The sequence below is a fragment of the Rhea pennata genome, chromosome 1, assembly GCF_028389875.1.
Source record: "Rhea pennata isolate bPtePen1 chromosome 1, bPtePen1.pri, whole genome shotgun sequence".
In the NCBI taxonomy this organism is placed as follows: domain Eukaryota; kingdom Metazoa; phylum Chordata; class Aves; order Rheiformes; family Rheidae; genus Rhea; species Rhea pennata.
In genome coordinates, this window is record NC_084663.1 from 49794202 (window position 1) to 49812849 (window position 18648).

The 18648-nt window shown below is 44.9% G+C and overlaps 1 protein-coding gene across 1 annotated transcript in view; it reads left to right on the forward strand.

Moving 5' to 3' along the window:
* The first annotated feature begins 7539 nt into the window (after positions 1-7539).
* The window catches only part of PLXNC1 (plexin C1), a 68985-nt gene continuing 57876 nt past the window's right edge, over positions 7540-18648 (forward strand). The window contains exon 1 of the mRNA XM_062570847.1: positions 7540-8499. Within this exon, the coding sequence (XP_062426831.1) occupies positions 7540-8499 (960 nt within the window). The remainder of the gene's footprint in view (positions 8500-18648) is intronic.

The following is an 18648-nucleotide window of genomic DNA, read 5'->3' on the forward strand; positions in this document are numbered from 1 at the left end:
TCATATTCTAAAAAATAAATTTTATCAGGTTAAAAGTTCTTGAATTCCAGTGGAAAAGCTGTATCTTTGAAATGCTCTTGCTAAATTATCTATTAAAGGTTATCTTTAAATCTGTTATGTTTGCTGGAAATGAATAGGATGAGGACAAAAGTGAACAAGTGAAGAGCTCTAGAGATGGAAAAACATGAAGGATTCAGGCAGGCAGTCATTCTCCAAACGACTGCGCTGATGGAAGACATTACTTTAGTGTTCTTGTGCTGAGATGCTCTTAATAAGAGCTGATGAGTCTTTAATATAAATGTAGACTAAGAAACACTCAAGAAGCCTATGAAGGGGATGCATACATCTTAGCCTCAGTTCATATCAACAGACATTAGTCACAGAGATACACCCACACTCTTTGGGGGACAGCCACCCTTTCCTCTACCCCTTGTTGGCCTACACCCAGCTGCTCACTGTCAATTTATCATCCCTTCAGATCTGCCAGCAGAAAAACTTGCATCAGTACTCCTATATCTGCCTCATGTGGATCAGATAGGCTAGTTTAAACAGCTTAGATAGAAAACATGCTGACCAAACAGACTTTGTCTGAAGCTGTTTAGTAAGGCTTCAGATGAGTATCACCTCTGCAGAAGTAGTAAGCCCTGCCTCGGGAAAATGAAAAAGAGTTTAGGACAGGTTCTGGGTAATTCTCCTTTTCTATGGGCAGTTAGATGTGGCAGATGAAATCTGTCCTTGTGTTACTTCAGGGCATGTTTCTCTAATACTGAGGAACTGATTCAAAAAGGAAGTCTGTATTTTGTACTTCGACTTGTACATGTAAAGCCATATCATAAAAGATTTGTTCATTTCTCATTTGATCAAAATCGCTTCAGGTTCAGATCTTGCTTTAGATCTTAGGCCCCTCCACTGTATGATTATTATGACTGACTGAAGACACAGCCAGGTCAAGAGCTTGGGTCACATTTAAAAAACATCTGTGACACCAGAGGTAACTCAACTAGTCACAACCCTTCCTGGCTGGCTGGGCATGAGAACGAAGTAGTGGCAGGGACCTTCCAGGTCGAAAACTCGTGCAGGTTTCAATTCCCATCACAAAATTATTAATTCCCATTCTGAAAGTACCGACTAAAAAAGTTTAAAAAGATGCTGATAGCCAGAAGTCATCTCTTATTTCTAGCTTCAGTTAGCTGGAGGCTGAGTCTTCTGGTTATAATTTGCTAGTCCCATGAAGGGAAGTGTTAACCTGCCCCTACTAAGTCAGAGATGCCTGGGTGGTGCATATAGCTCCTGTGTTTTTTGAAGGGAGCATCTCACTGGGCATGTGCACCAGATTCGTTAGTGAGACTCCAACAAGACAACGTGAACACTTTTGCAGAGCCTAGGGATGTATCACTGGTGGTTGTGACTGACACTCACACCATACATATCCCCGAGGACTGATAACAGGCAAGTCCTTGTTGAGTGTTATCAGCTGTCTCTCCAGACTTATCAATACTACCCTCTCTCATCTAACACAGCTTTGTGCCCTTGTCCTCATCAGGCCTTTCGGCCCAGTCCCCTCCCTCTGCTACCAACAGCATTATCCTCGCAACCTGTCTGCATCTTGTCACCCATCTTATCTCTCATCACACACACAAAGCTCTTCCTTTGCCCAAGTCCTGACCCATTTTACTCAGACAGGTTTTTGGCCTTCACAAATAACCAGTACCAGAAAGTGGAACAATGAGCACTGCTACAGAGGATGGAGGCACCTACCATGGTTTTGAGACACCTTTGTGCTTTCCTTACTCTACATTGTCTTCAATATTGTCAAGTTTTCCCTGATACAATAACACTATCCCCAACTATCTCTATCCCCAACAACGTATGGGCAAAGCTCTCTGCCCAGAAGTCCTTCTGTGTTGTGCACTCTTCACATGCATCCAGAGAACAAATACACCAGCGAACACACTTCCCGGGTGCTTTACCAGCACCACCTAGCTGCATTGCTCTGTTTCAGTTTGGTACGAACCAGATCATGCTACAGATGAACTCTACAAATTATGAAGGAAAACAGGGAGACTGATAATGTTCAACCCACTTTCTTTGTAGTTACTTCATGGAGACATTATTTTGCTGGATACATGGTACAAAATTTTATAATAAATAAGAGAAAAAGAAAATACATTCTAGGTAAAAGTTACTTCTTGGACACGTATCAGCCTTGCAGATTAAGATAAACTAAAGAAAAAATATTATTTTCACTTGTGATATGTTATCTGTACTTCAAGTTTACCTTCCTGCAATCCTGTAATGCTATTTCACATGCATATAATGAATGCCTTTACTGATGTTGTCTACACGGCTGCCTTAAAATGTAAATGGTTTTATTCCTCTCACGAACAGAGGAGATAAGTATGGGATGCAAAGAGGGATGTGTCTTGCCCAGCATTATATACACAGGTTGTGGCACCAATTGTTGTAGAACCTAGATTTCCTGCTTGATATAGCAATCAACTTCTTGTCACTGTGATTTAGACTATGAGTATTTTTCAGTGTACAGAACAGCAAACTGTATTTTTCCTTTGTGTGTAACTCTTAATTCCTTCTCTCTACCCTTGCTACCACATCACAGACTATCATATTTGAAAAGAAAGGAAACATATTGCAATTGAAAAAATGTGTTTTAGATAAACATAGTTTCCTGATTTCTTATAAAAATTTTTATAGTATTAATATATGGAGATAGGCTGAAAATTTCTTCTTTCTTTTCCTTCCCTTCTTCTTTTCTTTCTCTCTCTCTCTCTTTCTTCTTTTTTTTCTTCCTCTTTAGTTCTCTTTTTTTGCTTTCTTCTTTCTTTCCTCCTTTTTTTCTATTTTTGTTTTTCTCTTTTTCTTTTCATTCCTTCTTTCCTTTTCTTCTTCCCCCTTCCTTCTTCCTCTCCCTCACATCCCGCATACAGCAAGTATTATGAATATTTTAAAGCAGTAAATATGTGACCTTTTGCTAGTACATTCATGAATTCAGGCCACCATCTTCTCCACTCAATTATATTATTTGCAGACCTTCTGCATTTAATAGCTCATTTTTTCCAGTGATATGGATTTCCCCTTCAGGTTCACAAAGAAGCCTGTTCTTGACCGTGACACTTCTATTTGGCGGTAAAGACTACCAAAAAAGAATGCAGAAGGGTCACTAACTTTTAGATTAGACAATGCATAAAAACAAAACAAAAAAGTAGAACTAAAATCCAAAATTGCAAGCTCAGTTTCTATATTCAAACGCACTTACAAGGAAGGGAATCTTTCTCAGCACAGCTTCTTGAGAAACTGCCTACCATTTCCTTTTTAGTTAGTCAAGATTTAGAGACATTACAAAATTGACTTATTTATACAATGAAAAAAAGCAGCTGTTCCAAGTATTGCACTAAGGATAAAATGTATATTAACATCACTGCTACCTGTCACTACTTTGTAAACAGAAGATTATTTACCCTATGAGAGAAGACAAGTCAGAATCAAGCTAAGGTAATCACATGCATTAAATAAACAAATAAACCAAATGTGAATTGGGCTTGGAGTTTCAAAACAGGGAAAATATCAAGGTTAAGCTAAATCTGAAATAAATTACAGTTAAAAAATAAATCTCATTTGTTAGCTAATATTTTGTCAGATTCTCTGTGGAGCCCGAAATTCTGAGAAATTTAGTATGCAAATAAGAAATAAGGAGGAGGGAAGTAGGCAACTAAACAACAGTGGGAAAGGTAGCCATAAGTTAATTCAGGATGTGTTCTGCCTAATGTTGACGGAAATCTAAAAAAGAGTTCTTTACACGTACATGTAAATCCAAGTGCTGGTATGATTCAAATGAAACTCCTCCTTGCTCAGATTCTACTTTCAGATCCCATATGCCTCACTGAAATAAATAAAGCTTGCTTCACAAAGTGAAGAAAGCTGAATTTGGTTCCCTGGCTCTATTAGTAATTTTGATCGAAGTGCCAGAGTTAACCAGCAATGCTTTGTGAAGTACAACATTAACAGGCAGACTCCCTTGTTCACCATTTCTACAGTGCCTAAAAAATAAAACATAATGCAGCAATAGCATAAAAGTACCAAATACAGAACTGATGACCAAGAGAATACAGTAGAATGTTTGCCATTTCATGCTTCATTTTTATAAGAATATCATGAACTGACTGCACTGCTTTCTGCTCTTCTGTATTAACAGCAAACATTAAAATCAGCAAAGTTGCAAAAGAAACCTGTATCCTTTCTTCCTATTTCCATAACATCTGTAGCAGCTCAACTCTACTTGTATCCTGCCAGGTATCTTTGGAGGGATGGATTGAACACTTGCGCTCCTATTTACTTCAGGGACTTTGAAAGGAAATGAAAATATCTTGCCACTTGAAGAATTTGGCCAATCATGAACAAACCTTCATGAGAAATAATCCTCAGTTCAAAGCTGCTGCAGTGGCTCTCAGAAAGGTACACATAATTAAATTTTGCAAGACAAGGGCTTGGTCCTAGCTATTGCTTCCCTGGAAAGAGTAGAGGAAGAACAGAAACAGAAAAGTGATGCAGACAGGGAAAAGACTGAGAACTGGGCTCTCACTGCTCTCTGGGGGCAGGAGGAGGGAAGTCTCCCATCTTGCCTTCATAGTAGCTGATATTCCGCACAACTAGACTGTTTTCTAATGACTGTAGTTGTACCCAGCCTAGCTTTCCAGGGTCCTAGAATAAGCAACATTTGAAGTAGAATTGCTGTTTGGCAGTCTGAGGAGTCTGCAGCCTTAGGAGATGCGGCTGTTCTTTAAGCCTGAGCTCACCACTTAACCAAATTAGTCACTAGGTGAAGCATGTGGCATATTTCAAACATAAACACACAGAAACAGGCAATTTGGTCACTCCCGAAAGCCAACAAATGCAGAGGCTGGTGATTTCACAGGAGGAGTGACTTCCTGAGAAACTGATCTATTGCTGGATGTGCTCTGTGTCCAACACCAAAGACATATGCAAATGGCTATCTGTTCATTCATTTTCCTAGTTGGCCTTACAGGTTGTAGGCAAAACAAAGATCATGCAGAATTTCATATTTGCACTGAAAAGCAGCTAGAAGTAAAGGTATGCACTCCAATGTGACATGTTCACCTTCCTCTGTAATGCCATATAAAATCTATTTTTGTACATAGTCTATGTTGGTGATATCAGCATGATGATTTACTCTGCTTACAGGTTGACAGTTTTGTGCAGGAAGCTCTCTCCCTTTGCATTTGGTGAGAAAAATTGTTCAATGATTCTGTTCCACATCCTCTGCTACGTTTTGCAGAACTTGGACATATTTTGGAGTGACTGCCCATGCGACAAGCGGCTGAGTTGCAGGAGGTTCTGAATTTCACAGTAGTATGCGTCCTAGCCCCTGATTGCTGCAGATGGAAAAATATTTTTTGCTGACCAGAGCAAAAATAATTCTTGCACAATAGCTCTTGCTGGGCACAGTAATGGAGAAAGATAATATAATTTTGCTAGCTGCATTTCACTTCCTACTTGAATACATTGGGCTTGACTCATCTAAACAGAGATTACTTCCGTTCTTGTTTTTACGGCTCCACTTATTCACACTGTAAAGCCACTCAGAGATAAGGATGGTGTTAAGGGAGGGTCAGTGTTAGGGAAAATGGCCTCTCAGTTCTGACTATTATGTCCTTTTCTCAGTAAAAGTGGCAATGGGCCCTGTGCCCATCCTCGCCCAGAGTTTCCAGAAACACCCAAGAGAACATTAAAATGTGTCCTTATTATCTTGTGTAATCACATTTTTACTTTAAACTCCATAAAAAAAAATATTTACTGATAGCTGAGTATGCAGTATAGGCATCTGATTTTGTTGAGTCTGTACCAGAAAAAACTTAGCGGGACAGTAAATCAGTTGTGCCATTCCATATGACGAATCCTACCCCAAATGTCTGAGCAGAGTCCATCTTTTGGAAACACTGTTGGTGAAAACAGGGTTTTTAAGTATCATGCAACAGCTAAAAAGAAAATGTAGACTCTCTGTTCTACCTCAGATAATACTGTAGGTTTTAAATAGAGACCTGACATCAAAATCCATCCCCACACAGTGATGGTGACTGATCAGGCTGCAACTGGTTTCTCTTCTTGACATCCTTCAAATCGAGTGACTAAAAATACGATGGTGTGTGTGTGGGGGGTGTTATTTAGCAGGATGGTTATGCAGAGTACTTGAAGAGATAACCAGGTCTCAAAGCTTGCACCTGTTAGTGTCGCAGCCCTGCAGTGTGCAGAGCCAGGCGGCATGAGCGTCCAGCGGAGACCGGCCCCATATAGACCCCTTGCACCCAACGATGAACCAGTCTAGAGGGATCCAACGGTTTATCTCTACCCAAAACCCCCCGAACTTCCAAACCCACACTTCCCCTTTTGCACAGCTGTGGATTCGTGGCTGTGGGGAGCCCTTGTGCCCAGCGGAGGGCAGGGGGCGAGGAGGGGCGCCTGGGACTGGCCCTGCCCCAGGGGTGACTGTTTTCGCCCACCAGCAACTGGGGCTCGAGCATTGTGTCCCCCAGGGTGGCAGCCAGGGCAGAGAGGACGTGCAGAAGGGACCACGGCAGCCCGCAGCCGTGCGAGGGGAAGCAAGGCAGCCGCCTGCAGGGTGCTCTGCCTGCCGCAGGATGAGGGGAGGCATGGCACGGCGGCCACCTGGGCCATGGTGGCCCACCGTGTGGTGTGGTGACTCAACAGGGCCACAGTGGCCCGTGGTGAGGTGAGGTGCAGCACGGTGGCCACCTGGGCCATGGTGGCCCACCGTGTGGCGCGGTGACCCAACAGGGCCACGGTGGCCCGTGGCGAGGTGAGGTGCGGCACGGTGGCCACCTGGGCCATGATGGCCCACCATGTGGCACGGTGACCCAACAGGGCCACGGTGGCGCGTGGCGAGGTAAGGCGTGGCACGGTGGCCGCCTGAGGCGCGGTGGCCATGGAGAGGCACGGTGAGGTGAGATGCAGCGTGACGGCCACCCGAGGCGTGGGTGAGGTGGAGCTCAGGGATCCCCTGAGGCGAAGCGGCCGGCGGGAGGCACAGCGAGGCGCGGCGGCCCCGGAGGCGCGGCGAGCCCCACGGCAGGCGGAGGCGGGCGCGGCGCTCACCTGAAACACGGGGGCCGCGGCGCGAGGAGGGGGCGAGGCGCGGCGCGGCGCCGCCCTGAGGCGCCCGCGGCCCCGGGGCAGCGACCCCGCGCTGCCGCCGCGGGTCCGCGGGGCCGGGGCGAGGCGGCGGCGGCGGCGGGGGGATCGGCGCGGCGGCCCCGGCGCAGGAGCCCAGCCCACCGCTCCCGCACGGCACCCCCTCCCCTCCCCTCTCCTCCCTCCCTCCTCTCCCTCCCTCGCTCCGCTCCCGCCCCGAAAGAGGAACTCCCCGCCCGCGCACACGCGCCGCCGCGGCGGAGGAAGCGGCGGCGGCAGCGGCGGCCCCGGGGCGCAGCATGGCGCAGCGGCGCCCGCCGCCCGCCGCCAGCTAAGGCCCCCTCAGAGCCCGCGCCCATGGCGGCGCCGCCGCCCGCCCCGCGCTGGGCGCTGCTGCTGCTGGTGCCGCTGGTGGTGCTGGCGGGCGGCCCGCAGACCTTCGAGCTGCCGGGGGCCGCCATCGACAACATCGAGGTGAGCAGCGGCGGCAGCGTGCTGGTGGCGGGCGGCAGCTGCCTCTACGAGCTGCAGCCCTCGCTGCGGCTGCCGCGCCGCGTGTTGCCGCCGCCGGCGCCGGCGCGGGGCTGCGCGGAGCCGCCCGGCGTGCGCAGCAAGCTGCTGCTGCCCTACGCGGAGGCGGCGGGCAGAGAGGTGCTGCTGGCCGGCTGGACGCAGGCGGAGGGCACCTGCCAGGTGTGGGACCGGCCGGCCTACCGGCAGCGCTTCAACCGCAGCGAGGTGGTGAGCTGCCTGCCCGGCGGCTCCACCGCCGGCGTCGTCTTCGAGCTGGCCGGCTCCTGGTACCTGGCCGTGGCGGCCACCTACTCGGCGGGCGCGCACGGCGCCCGGCTGGGCTGCGAGCCCGCCCGCTCGGACGCCACCACCGCCATCACGGTGCGCCGCACGGACAGCCTGCTCTCCAGCGAGGAGCTGGCCGTCATCAAGTACCGGTGGGACCCGCTGCACTTCGTGGACGCGCTGCGCTGGGAGAATCGCCTCTTCTTCCCCTACTACAAGCTGAAGGCCGAGCTGGGCGAGGACGGGGAGCTGCCGAGCATGGCTGTGCTGCGCCAGCTGCGGCCCTTGGAAGGCGGCTTTACTCTGCAAGGCCAGGTGTATCTGGACTGCAGCTGCATGAGCCTCATCGTCTCCTCCAGCCTCGTCCGCCAGGGAGCGAAGGGCTGGTGGGTGGGCGTTTTCCGCCACAGCCGGAGCACCAAGGCCTGGAACAGCACCGCCGTCTGCATCTTCGGGATGGAGGAGATGAGCGAGCAAGCCTGCGTGTCCACGCACTTCTTCGGGGACGGGAACCCTTGTGTAAGTCGTGGCACTGCTTTTGTTAAGCTTTATCCCTTAAAAACATTGTGGTCACTGTTGTCGTTGCCGCTGCTTGTGCTTCGCTCCGTCAGGTGTCCCAGGCAGATGGACCTGAAGGCTCATGAAGTTTGGGGGAACTTCGGAGCTGGGCCAGGCTTTGCGCATCAGCCCTGACTCTGTCAGCCCTAACGATTTCTCTAGCGCTTTGTGTTTCTAAAGAGCTGATCCGCTAACCGGTCCTTGCAGCCTGTCTGATGGGTAGTGCCCTTCCCAGTCCCGTTCCAGGAAAGGCATGGCAGAGAGAACACCTCCGGAGGGCATCCTGGGTGTGAGTCTCAGGCTTCTCAGGCATGTGCCCTTTGCTGCCAAGGATTAGTCATACTTCACTTTATTTTCTGTAGGGTCTAGATAAAGCATTTCCTACCTTGCTCTGTGCATTCACATCTCACATCATTGCAGCTACATCAGAAGTGAAAAAAGCCCATCAGAGTGACTCCTGTGCACTGGGCTGTGTGCGTTGTTATGCCCACTGCTCACTAGTTGTGATTGCTTGTGTGATGGCTGGTGTTTTCCAAACCTCCCAGGATCGTCCCTGCTCAAAAGGGCTCACAAAACTCACCCAAACATGTATACACAGCAGACAGCCATCCTCTCTTTGGTGTAGTGGTGGTTACATTTTTACAGCAGTGGTATCCCGTGGAGATCCCCTGGTCACCCACTTCTGCAACACTGTCTCTTCAGCTTCTTCATCCTTTTGGAGTCAGCTCTTCATAGGGAGGGCAGGATAGGCAAGGCTTCCAGGTTTGCTGTGGCCTTGGCAACTAGTAAAGAAATCAGCTAAAAATGTAATTCAAGCCAAGAAGCTGCTTTTGCAAGGCTGTTCCATGCTTTTAAAAGTCACACCCCTCAGAAGTCTTTTCAGTTCTGTAGCAAAAGCAACAATGCTGAAATGCTGTAGTTCTCAGGGAGGACTATAGGGGATCAAGCCTTCATAAGAAAGCCATGACCTTTTGCAGCTCCCCCACCATCCACGGACTCTGCAGCTTAACCCCTCAATTCTTCGTCTGTTATGGCAGGAATTTGTTTTAAATTCCTTGAAAGAAGTCTAGGAAACTTCCTATCGTTCCTTGACTTCCAAGATCTAGCCCGTAGCAGAGCACAGTGCTTGAGATTCTTCCAGACAAAAACTACCAAAGGGCACATATGATTCAATCTGCTCTTTTCCTTACTGAATTGCAAGACCATTACTGGTGTTTAAGGACCATAATTATGAATGAGAGCCCCGTATGCGGGTGAAACAACTGTGCTGAAGTCAATACCAAAACACTTACTCATTTCAACAGAGCCAAAACAAATCCTTTTCAATGCCAGTTTATAACTTAACTGCATGATTTCTACACTGTCATGTGTCAAACTTGCTGAATGAAGTTCAGATCTCCTTGCATCCCAAATTACAGATTTGCTATTTGGATTTTGAATGTGTGTTCTTTGTTTCTAATTAGTCATGGAGTTTCTTCCCTGGAAAACAAAGGTGCTTTCCGAGCCTGCAAAAGCAAAAAAGAAATGTCTCTGCACATCAAGTCCTTAATAAATACATTTCAAAGTCTGATGTTAGAAATTCCAAATAAGTTTTTTTGCAATTTATAGGGTATTGTAACGGCAGATAATTCCGTCTGATCTGTTGTCTTCTGAATCCCCTATCTCTGTTGCACCCATGTGTCTGAATATGGAAAGCCAACATTCCTCTTATTTAAGGATAGGTCTGATTTAGCTCCAAACTCTGTTATCCCAAGGTAACCATCATGTCCCAAAAGGCTTGTCTCTCCTTGAAACATAGGTTGTATTTGGCCGTAACACAGAAGAATCTCAACATCAAAAATGTTTAAAATGACTGCTTAATATTATGCCCCTAGCTATAACAATGTAGTTAATTATGATACTCTGGCACAATGATAAATATAGCTTACTACTGACAATAAAATGGTATTTAGTATTTTTTGAGATAGCAGGCATCAGAGAGTTGAGCAGTAATATGACCTCTAGCATTACATGACTAATGATGCTCCCTTTTTAAGCTAATTGTATGTGCTTATAGTGTATAAACATAGAAACAAATGCAAGTTTTTCAGCTTTCATATGAATTTTTTTAGTACAGAAGGTTAGACTAGGCTAACACAGAATAAGTTTAGAGATGCCATGCCCATATGCTTCTGTTTCTGAGTTGATTTTGTCCATATCCTTTTACTGTCACTCACTAAATTGAGTCCCTGAAAAGTGGAACATGTCCTTTGACTTGAAAGTGTACTGGATTCAGAACCAGCAGGAAAACAGTACCTAGCATGTTGGTCAGCATGGCACTTATAAGAAAGGTGTATATAAAAGCTTGCAGTGGCTCTGATCAGAAAAGAGTGTCATGTGGGCACCAAGCATTAATAGCAAGTTGTAGAAGATGTGTAGACATGCAGCAAGCAGCTGGGCTTACGTGTGCTTTACAGCTCAGTCCTGGTAATGAGTGTGTGAAAGTGTTGTGCGTGGAATTCGTGCTCTGTACAGCATTTGTGACTGGTGAGCTAGTGGACTGAGTTGGACATAACCCTGATTTTTGCCTTGAGGATGTCATTTGTTAAAGGGTGCTTGTGGGTCTTAGTCTTCTTTGCCTAGTACACTTGAATTACAGAGCTCAGGCATGATGTGGTCTCGTATGCATATACAGACACATCCTGTCAGTTTATATATGGACTAAAAATACAGGGTTTTTTCACTGTAGGAATACGGTTTATAGTGAGACAGTATGTTAGGGATTAGTGCCAGTCTTGTCTTTCTTCTAGTCTTGCCATTCTTCAGATTTTTGTCAACACTCTCATTATCTTTAGACAAGACATCTTACTTGTCTGCACTTGTACTTGCATAGCCTTGGCGCTGTGTCTCTAGCAGTACGCTGTGAGGGATACTCACCCCAAGTTGTTTATGCTTTTGAATTCCTTAATACACTACTGACTACCCTAAATTCAGTTCAGTACTGAGTTTTCTGGCCCTAATTCAGCAAAGCACTTAAATGCATCTTTAATATCAGATGTGTAAGAAGTTCCATCATCTTCAAAGGAACTGCCCATGCATCTAGCGTTAAGTATGAACTTCTGTATTTCACTGGATTGGAGCCATCCAGGATAGCATCTTGTAGGAACTCATTCATTTTAAGTTCTGTGATCTCTTTAGTCTTGAATTGCTCCTTAGCCCTAATTTGACATTTGTATTAGGTTTTAGTGCTGGATTTGAGCCTGCCATTCTGAATGAGTGATTTTTTAAAGATCCTTGCTTACCAACTTTTTGAAAAAGTATGCGACTCTGCCACAAATTGTATGGAATTGCTGCTTATAAGAACAAGCTAATTCTGCCTACATTTCATGCAGTAGTGTGTACAAAGCATTTTGTCCAAGTTGTCTGTGTTTATTTTTGATGCATATCTTGTTGGATTTCCAGAGATACTATCCATAATTAGCAATAGGCAAGTGAAATCTCAAGCAAAACTCTGTGAACATTTAGTTTTTATTCTGCTTGTTTTTCTCTGATCCGTGCTTAATTTTGAGTATAGCCAGTTACACACACTATTTAGCTGTATATTTTAAAGGCCTTGCTAGTGTAAACTACATGTACACCCGCATATGCTCACAGATGTGAATTTGCCAAATTTAAACAAGAATTTGCCAAATTTGATACTCTGTTTCTTCTCAGAAACCTGACTGAACAATAACAGATGATTTTTGGTGGATTGCAATGATGAAATTGAAGCTGCCTAGCTAAAACATATGAGGAATATTGGAATTTGTCACAAACTTGTTCCAGTACCTAGTGACCAGCAAGCCTTTCCTTCCCTTGCTCTGAGACTGAAGGGAAGTTCCTGGAATCTCAGCTATATCCCAGCGATAAGGATCTTGCAGGCCCTAGATAAGCCAGATGAGTCGGAAGAGTGCTTAAATTAGAGCACATCAACAGGAGAGAGTTGTAGGACATTACCTAACCACAGTGACAAATCCGGAAATTAGGCTCACAGTTGGAGAAAGTGAAATGGGAAGAAAATGACTACATTTTTACAGGTAGAAAATATATTTTTTTAAAAAAAGAGACTTGTAACTGAAAGACAGAGGGAAGTTGCATTTTATATTAAGATGTTTACTTTATGACGTACTAAAGGCTAACTGGCTGGCTGGCTCCTAAATGATACGGTATCTTGGTTGAATTTCCATCTGCTGTTTAATGAAGTAAAAATATACAACAGCCTCTTTGAATTTTTGTGTTTTTAATTGAGAAATGAATATGTGAGTTGGTATACGCCCCTTAATTTATAAAGAGTAATTTAGAATTGTGGACCAGATTTTAGCTTTCCCTTCTCTACAGAAATCATGTGCTGAAGTCAACAGAGCCACATCAGTTTAATCATGGCCAAATTTACAAGAATGACATTAAATTTTTGTGGTAACTCATTTTAAGTGAGTCAAAATCTTTTATTTAAGTAAAGGTTTACTGAATATCATTTGGTGTCAGGATTGGACATATAATTAATTTTCTAGTAATAAAGTAATCTCCTGTGTATTACTAGAGCGCTACTATTTCATCTGCTGTTTGACAGCTGTGCAGATTTTTAGAGTTAGCGTTATCATATTGCTGAGTGAGTATTTCTGTCCAGCTACAATGAATTCTCAGTTTGTCTCTATTTGGTGTGGGAAGTAAGCCACAGGAGTCTCATAAGCTCTCAATTGTCAGTAATGAAGAGTTTCTTTTAGTCATCTGGCTTTACCAGGTGTTTTTAATGGAAACTTTTGAGGGCCATGGGGAGCTCTTGAATAGAGGATTCATTTCCTTGGGATCACAGAATCACAGCGTCATTCAGACTGAAAGGAACCTCAGAAAGTCCCTAGTCCAGCCTCCTGCTCAAAGTAGGATCATCTGTGAGGTCAGACCAGGTTGCTCAGGCCTTCATCTGGTCAGGTCTTGAAACTTTCAAGGGTGAGGACTGTTGGACTATTCAACTTCTCTGAGCTTCTTTTCTGCTCCTTAATTGTCCTTATAGTGTGCTTTTGTTTTATTATATTTTTTAATCTCCTGTTCCTGTCCAGTTGGAATCTCCCATGTCTCAGTTTGTGGCCATTATCTCTAGTCATCCTGCGTGCACCTCACTAAAGAGCCTGGTTCTTTGGTCTCTCCAAAGCTAAGCTCTGGGCTGAAGCTGATCCCTCAGCCTCTCCTCATAGAGAAGGTGCTCTATGCCCCAGACATCTGAGTGGCCCACTGCTGAACTCACTTCATTTTATCAACATCTGTGCTGTCCCCAGACCTGGACACAGTATCCCAGATGCAATCTAATATGTGACAAATAAAGAAGATAATAATCACTTTCCTCAATCTACTGGCTATGGTCTTGTTGATACAGCCCAGAATGCTGTTAACTTATTGCAACCTGAGTAGACTATTTAGCCTACTGCCCTCCAAGACCCTTGAGTTGCCCTCCAGCTGGTCAGTCTCCAGACCATACCATTACAGGGGGTTAGTCCATCCCAGGTATGGGATCTAGCATTTGTTCTTGATGAATTTTTTGAGGATCCTGTCAGCCTATCTAGGTTCCTTCAGCTTATCTAGGTACCTCTGAATGGCAGCCCTATGAGAGTATCGACACATTTTAGTGTCATCTACAAGCTTGATCAGGATGCTTTCAGTGTCATCCTCCAGGTTACTGGTAAAGATTTTGGACAGTTCCAATGTTCCCAGAGGAACTCCATCTGTAATCACTCTCTAGGTAGAGTGCACACCATTAACCAGTACCCTTTAAGACTGATCATCCATCCAGATTTTCATCCATGCAGTAGTCTTTCCACATTGACTATAACATCCTTGGATACAAGGATACTGCAGGAAACAGTGTTAAGAGCACTGCTGAAGTCAAAGTAAAATGACATCCACTGGTCTCCCTTTGTCCACAAATTGAGTGATTTCATTGTAGAGTGCAGTTAGGTTGGCCAGGCATGATTTATCCTTGGGCAATCCATGCTGGCTTTTTCCAGTCACTTTCTTCTCTTCATGTGCCCAAAAATGGCATCCAAGAAGATTTGCTTCGTGATTTCTGAAAGGAATAAGTGAGGCTGACCAACCTGTGGTTCCTCAGGTCATCCTTATTCTCCTTTTTGAAGATGTGCACAATGTTTGCCTTCTTCAGCTATTGGAGACGTCACCTGATTTCCACAACCTTTCAAATACGAGAGGGAGTGGCCTTGCAATGATATCAGACAGCTCAGCATCTTGGCTGAGCCCATCTGGTCTCCAGGACTCACATGGGTCGAGATATTTCAAGAGATCCCTAACTCAAGCCTCTTCCAGTATTGGTAATTTCTATCATCCTGGAGCTCTGTAAGCACAAAGGCCTGCTAGTGAATAAAGAACCTCATCAGCATCCACTGTCACTAAATCGCCTTCCCCATTCAGCAATAAGCTTGCATTTTCCTTCTTTATTCTTTTACTGCTCATATGGTGGTAGAAGCTCTTCTTGACGCCCATGACATCCCTTGCCAGTTTCAACTGTAGATGATTTCCTCGTATTCCTGCACATCCTGGCAATTCCTCCTTTGTAGCTTGTTCCTGCTTCCACCTCTATACTGCTTTTCTGCATTGTAGTTCAGTTGTGAGTTCCCCGCTTAGCTGAGCCTGCATTCCAATATGTCTACCTGTTTTTGTGAGTTTTCATGCTTGGAGGAGGTTGTCCTGAAAGACGTGCCAGCTCTCCTGAGCAGCCTTTCCATTCAAAGCTACTTCTCATGTGCCCTCATTTATCAGTTCCCTGAACAAGCTGAAGTCTGCTCTCCTGAAGGCCAAGGTCTGTGCTCTGCTATCCTCCTTCCTCACCACCCTAAACTTAGTTATTTCATAGTCACTAGATCCAAGGCTGCCATTGATTATCACATCTCAGTCTGTTCTTCCTTGTTTGCAAGTAGCAAATCCAGGAGAGTATAACCTTCACTAACCCATCTGGCAACTGTATTGAAGAAGTTATCCCTGAGATGCTCCAGAAATCTTCCTGAATTGCTTGCTTCCCATGTGTTGTCCTTCCAGACTGTCTCAGGGGCGTTAAAGTCTCCCAAAAGAGCCAGGGCTTATAATTTGGAGGCTTCCTCAAGTTACTTGAAGACTTGGTCCACTTCTCCAACTTGTTTGCGTGATCTGTAACAAAATCCCACCACAATGTGCTCAGTGGTCTCTTCTCTCATGTGACACCCCCCCACACACAAGCTTTCACCCAGCTTGCCACCCATCCCATGGAAGAGCTCTGTACAGTTGAGCTGCTCCTTCGCAACTCCCCATTTTTTTTCCTGGCTTCTCGTTCCATTCATCACTTCACTCGGTTGTATGAGCGGTCCCACCACATCTCAGTTATTCTGGTGCAGCCACAGTTCTGCATCCACCCACAGAGCTGCAGCTCCTCCTACTTGTTTCCCAGGCATATATACACAGGTACTTGAGGTCGGACCCCTTTTGCCCTGCTTCGTCTTTCCTGGGGGCTCTCTCACTCTTGTTGCCCTGCCCTGTGAACTTACCACCCCAACTTCCCTTTCCTCACTTGACTGCAATCTGTTGTTAACCCCCCCCCCGAAATACTTAGTTTAAAGCCTTCCCTGCCAGGTTGGCATGCCTACAGGCAAAGATGCTCTTACCCTATTTTGTCCAAGAGACCCCATCTCTCACTAATAATCCTCATTCCTCAAAAAGGACCTTGTAGGGTTGATAAAACCGGGCCTTCATATCCTTCCTTTTGCCCCATAGCTCTGTAGTCACTCTTGATTCACGGTAGGTCTCCCTTGGCAGTGTTTGTGGTGTCCATGTGGATGTGCAACAAGGAATAGTACTCCAAGATGTGGAAAAGCATTGATAGTTCCTCTGCAGTGTACTGCATCTGGGTCCCTAACAAGCAAAAATCCTCCCTTGAAAGCACAGCTGTTTAGCGGATACGTGCCTTCATCCTACGCAGAAGGGGATCTCTAACCACTGTCAGCCACCGCTTCCTCTTGCTCTCTCCGTTAATACTTGGTTCATGCCCAACTGCTTTGAAGCCTCCCTTAATGGAGATCATTCTCCTTCCTTGGTTATTAGGGCACTTTACTGATTCTGTAAATTCAGATCTGAGGGCAGAGAAGGAGCTTTTCTCCTGCTGCCAGAAGTGACAAGCTTCTAGCCTCCCCCATCTCAGGTCTCCATGGGTCACTTATTAAAGCGTAGCCTCTAACTGTCCCTCCTTCCTTGCATCATGAGGCTCAGGATCTTGCCTCTGCAAGGTCTCTGTGAAGACCTGCTGGTTTCCCGTTCATCCTCCCCAGTGCTCACCTGTGGTGATTTCTCTTCCTTGCATTGCTGTGCAATGCACCAAGAAAAACGTCCTCAGGGAAATCAAGTCTTGGAACATTTCGTCTCTTCATTCCTTAGCCCTAATAATGACTCATTGCATGTACCAGTATTTAAATTTGTTATCCTCTGATAGAGTAAAAAGTGATGCAGGAGGCTGAAGGATGGTGAAGTTAAGAAAGACAAATGAAGTTCCAGAAGCTTTTTCCTTTTGGGAAAGGCATTTATGTATTTCCATAAGCTCAAGTGTTGACTATTACTACACACTTCTCACAATTTTTGTCCCTTTTGTGCCCCTATTGGCTAGCTGCATCCATTCATTTACTCCAAGGCTCAAATCCTGTATTTTTACTTTCTTGTCAGACTGTGATATGTTGAGTGCTGCATGAGCAAGAAGATACTGCCCCTCCCTCTGAGGCATGCAATGTAAAAGAAACAAGAGAAAATCAAGACAGAAAATAGTAGAGAGAATATAGTAGCTGCAGCAGGAATCATACAGGGATAAATCTGAAAATGGAATACAAAATATAAAATATGAATAAATACCTTTCAAACCCATAATCCCCAAATAGTGTAGAGAGCTGATCTTAAAAGTAAAATATAAGTTAATTCAGAAGACCTCTAGGCTTACCTGTGAAAGTGAAGATGTTTTGGGACCACAGAATAAAACAGAAGGGTGGAACTGGAGAATTAGAAAAAACAGCCTTCTAGGACAATGTAGCCTTTTCTTGTGCGTTTCGTGTTTTCTTATGAGCCTGGAAGTTTTACAGGGTAGATGACCATGGAGATAAATGACTCTTGAGGTAAAGAGGAAGTTTAGACTGTAAATGCATTTTAGGGCTGGATTTAGCTGTGAAAGAAAAAGCTTGGAAAGACCCTACAGTGCTGTAACCCCATTAGTCACAGTGGAAGAAGTAAAAGGGCTTGTTAAAAAAATAAACACACTTAGAAAAAGGATGACGGAAGGGTGAAAGCAGCAGCTGCTCCCTGGAGGGAATGGGCAAACTGGAGAAATAGGTTGCAAAAGAGAGAAGATAATTTTTGTTGTGACTGCCCACTGATTAAACCTCCCTCTTGTTATCTTTATTAGCTCAATGTCACGATGACCCTCCCTCTAGCAAGTGGAGTGAGGGGAGGAGACTTCCAGACTTGTCAGTATTGCTTCTTCAGTCAGATGATGGGGATGCACTGATATGACACTAGTTATTTTACTAGTGTGTGGGTCAAAATAAAATCTGGCAGCAAAGCTTTTCAGATTCCATGTGATTATTCCCCTCTTCTGAGGTCTTATTGTACAGAGTTCAGAAGGAACCTGGGGTGGTTTGTCTTCCTTACAGTGCTATACAGTGCAGCAAGGAAAAAGTCATAATCATCCTGGAAATCAAAGCTTGGAAGGCTTCATCTTCTCATTCCTCAGTGTGAATGAGGGCTCATTGCCTCCACCAATGTTTGTTACCCTGTGATCTGATAGAAAAGTGACGGCTCTTAACGTTTTCTGCTTTAAAATGCTTGCAATCACTTTTTTTTTTTCATATCTAAAACAGGCTTCCATGTTACTGAAGTCTCACGCCTAAATTGATTTTATTGGAGTTCTTTGCCAGTACATGACAGTTCCTACGTTTTCTTCCTACTGCATGAAAAATTATCTTTTTCTTTAAATATGAAAGTTAATCAAGTCTGCTTTTACTCAAAGTGGCTCTTCTTGCAAGCTAATTAAAATAATTCAGATGACTGAAAAAAGATTTTAATTGACTTTGGATTGAAATT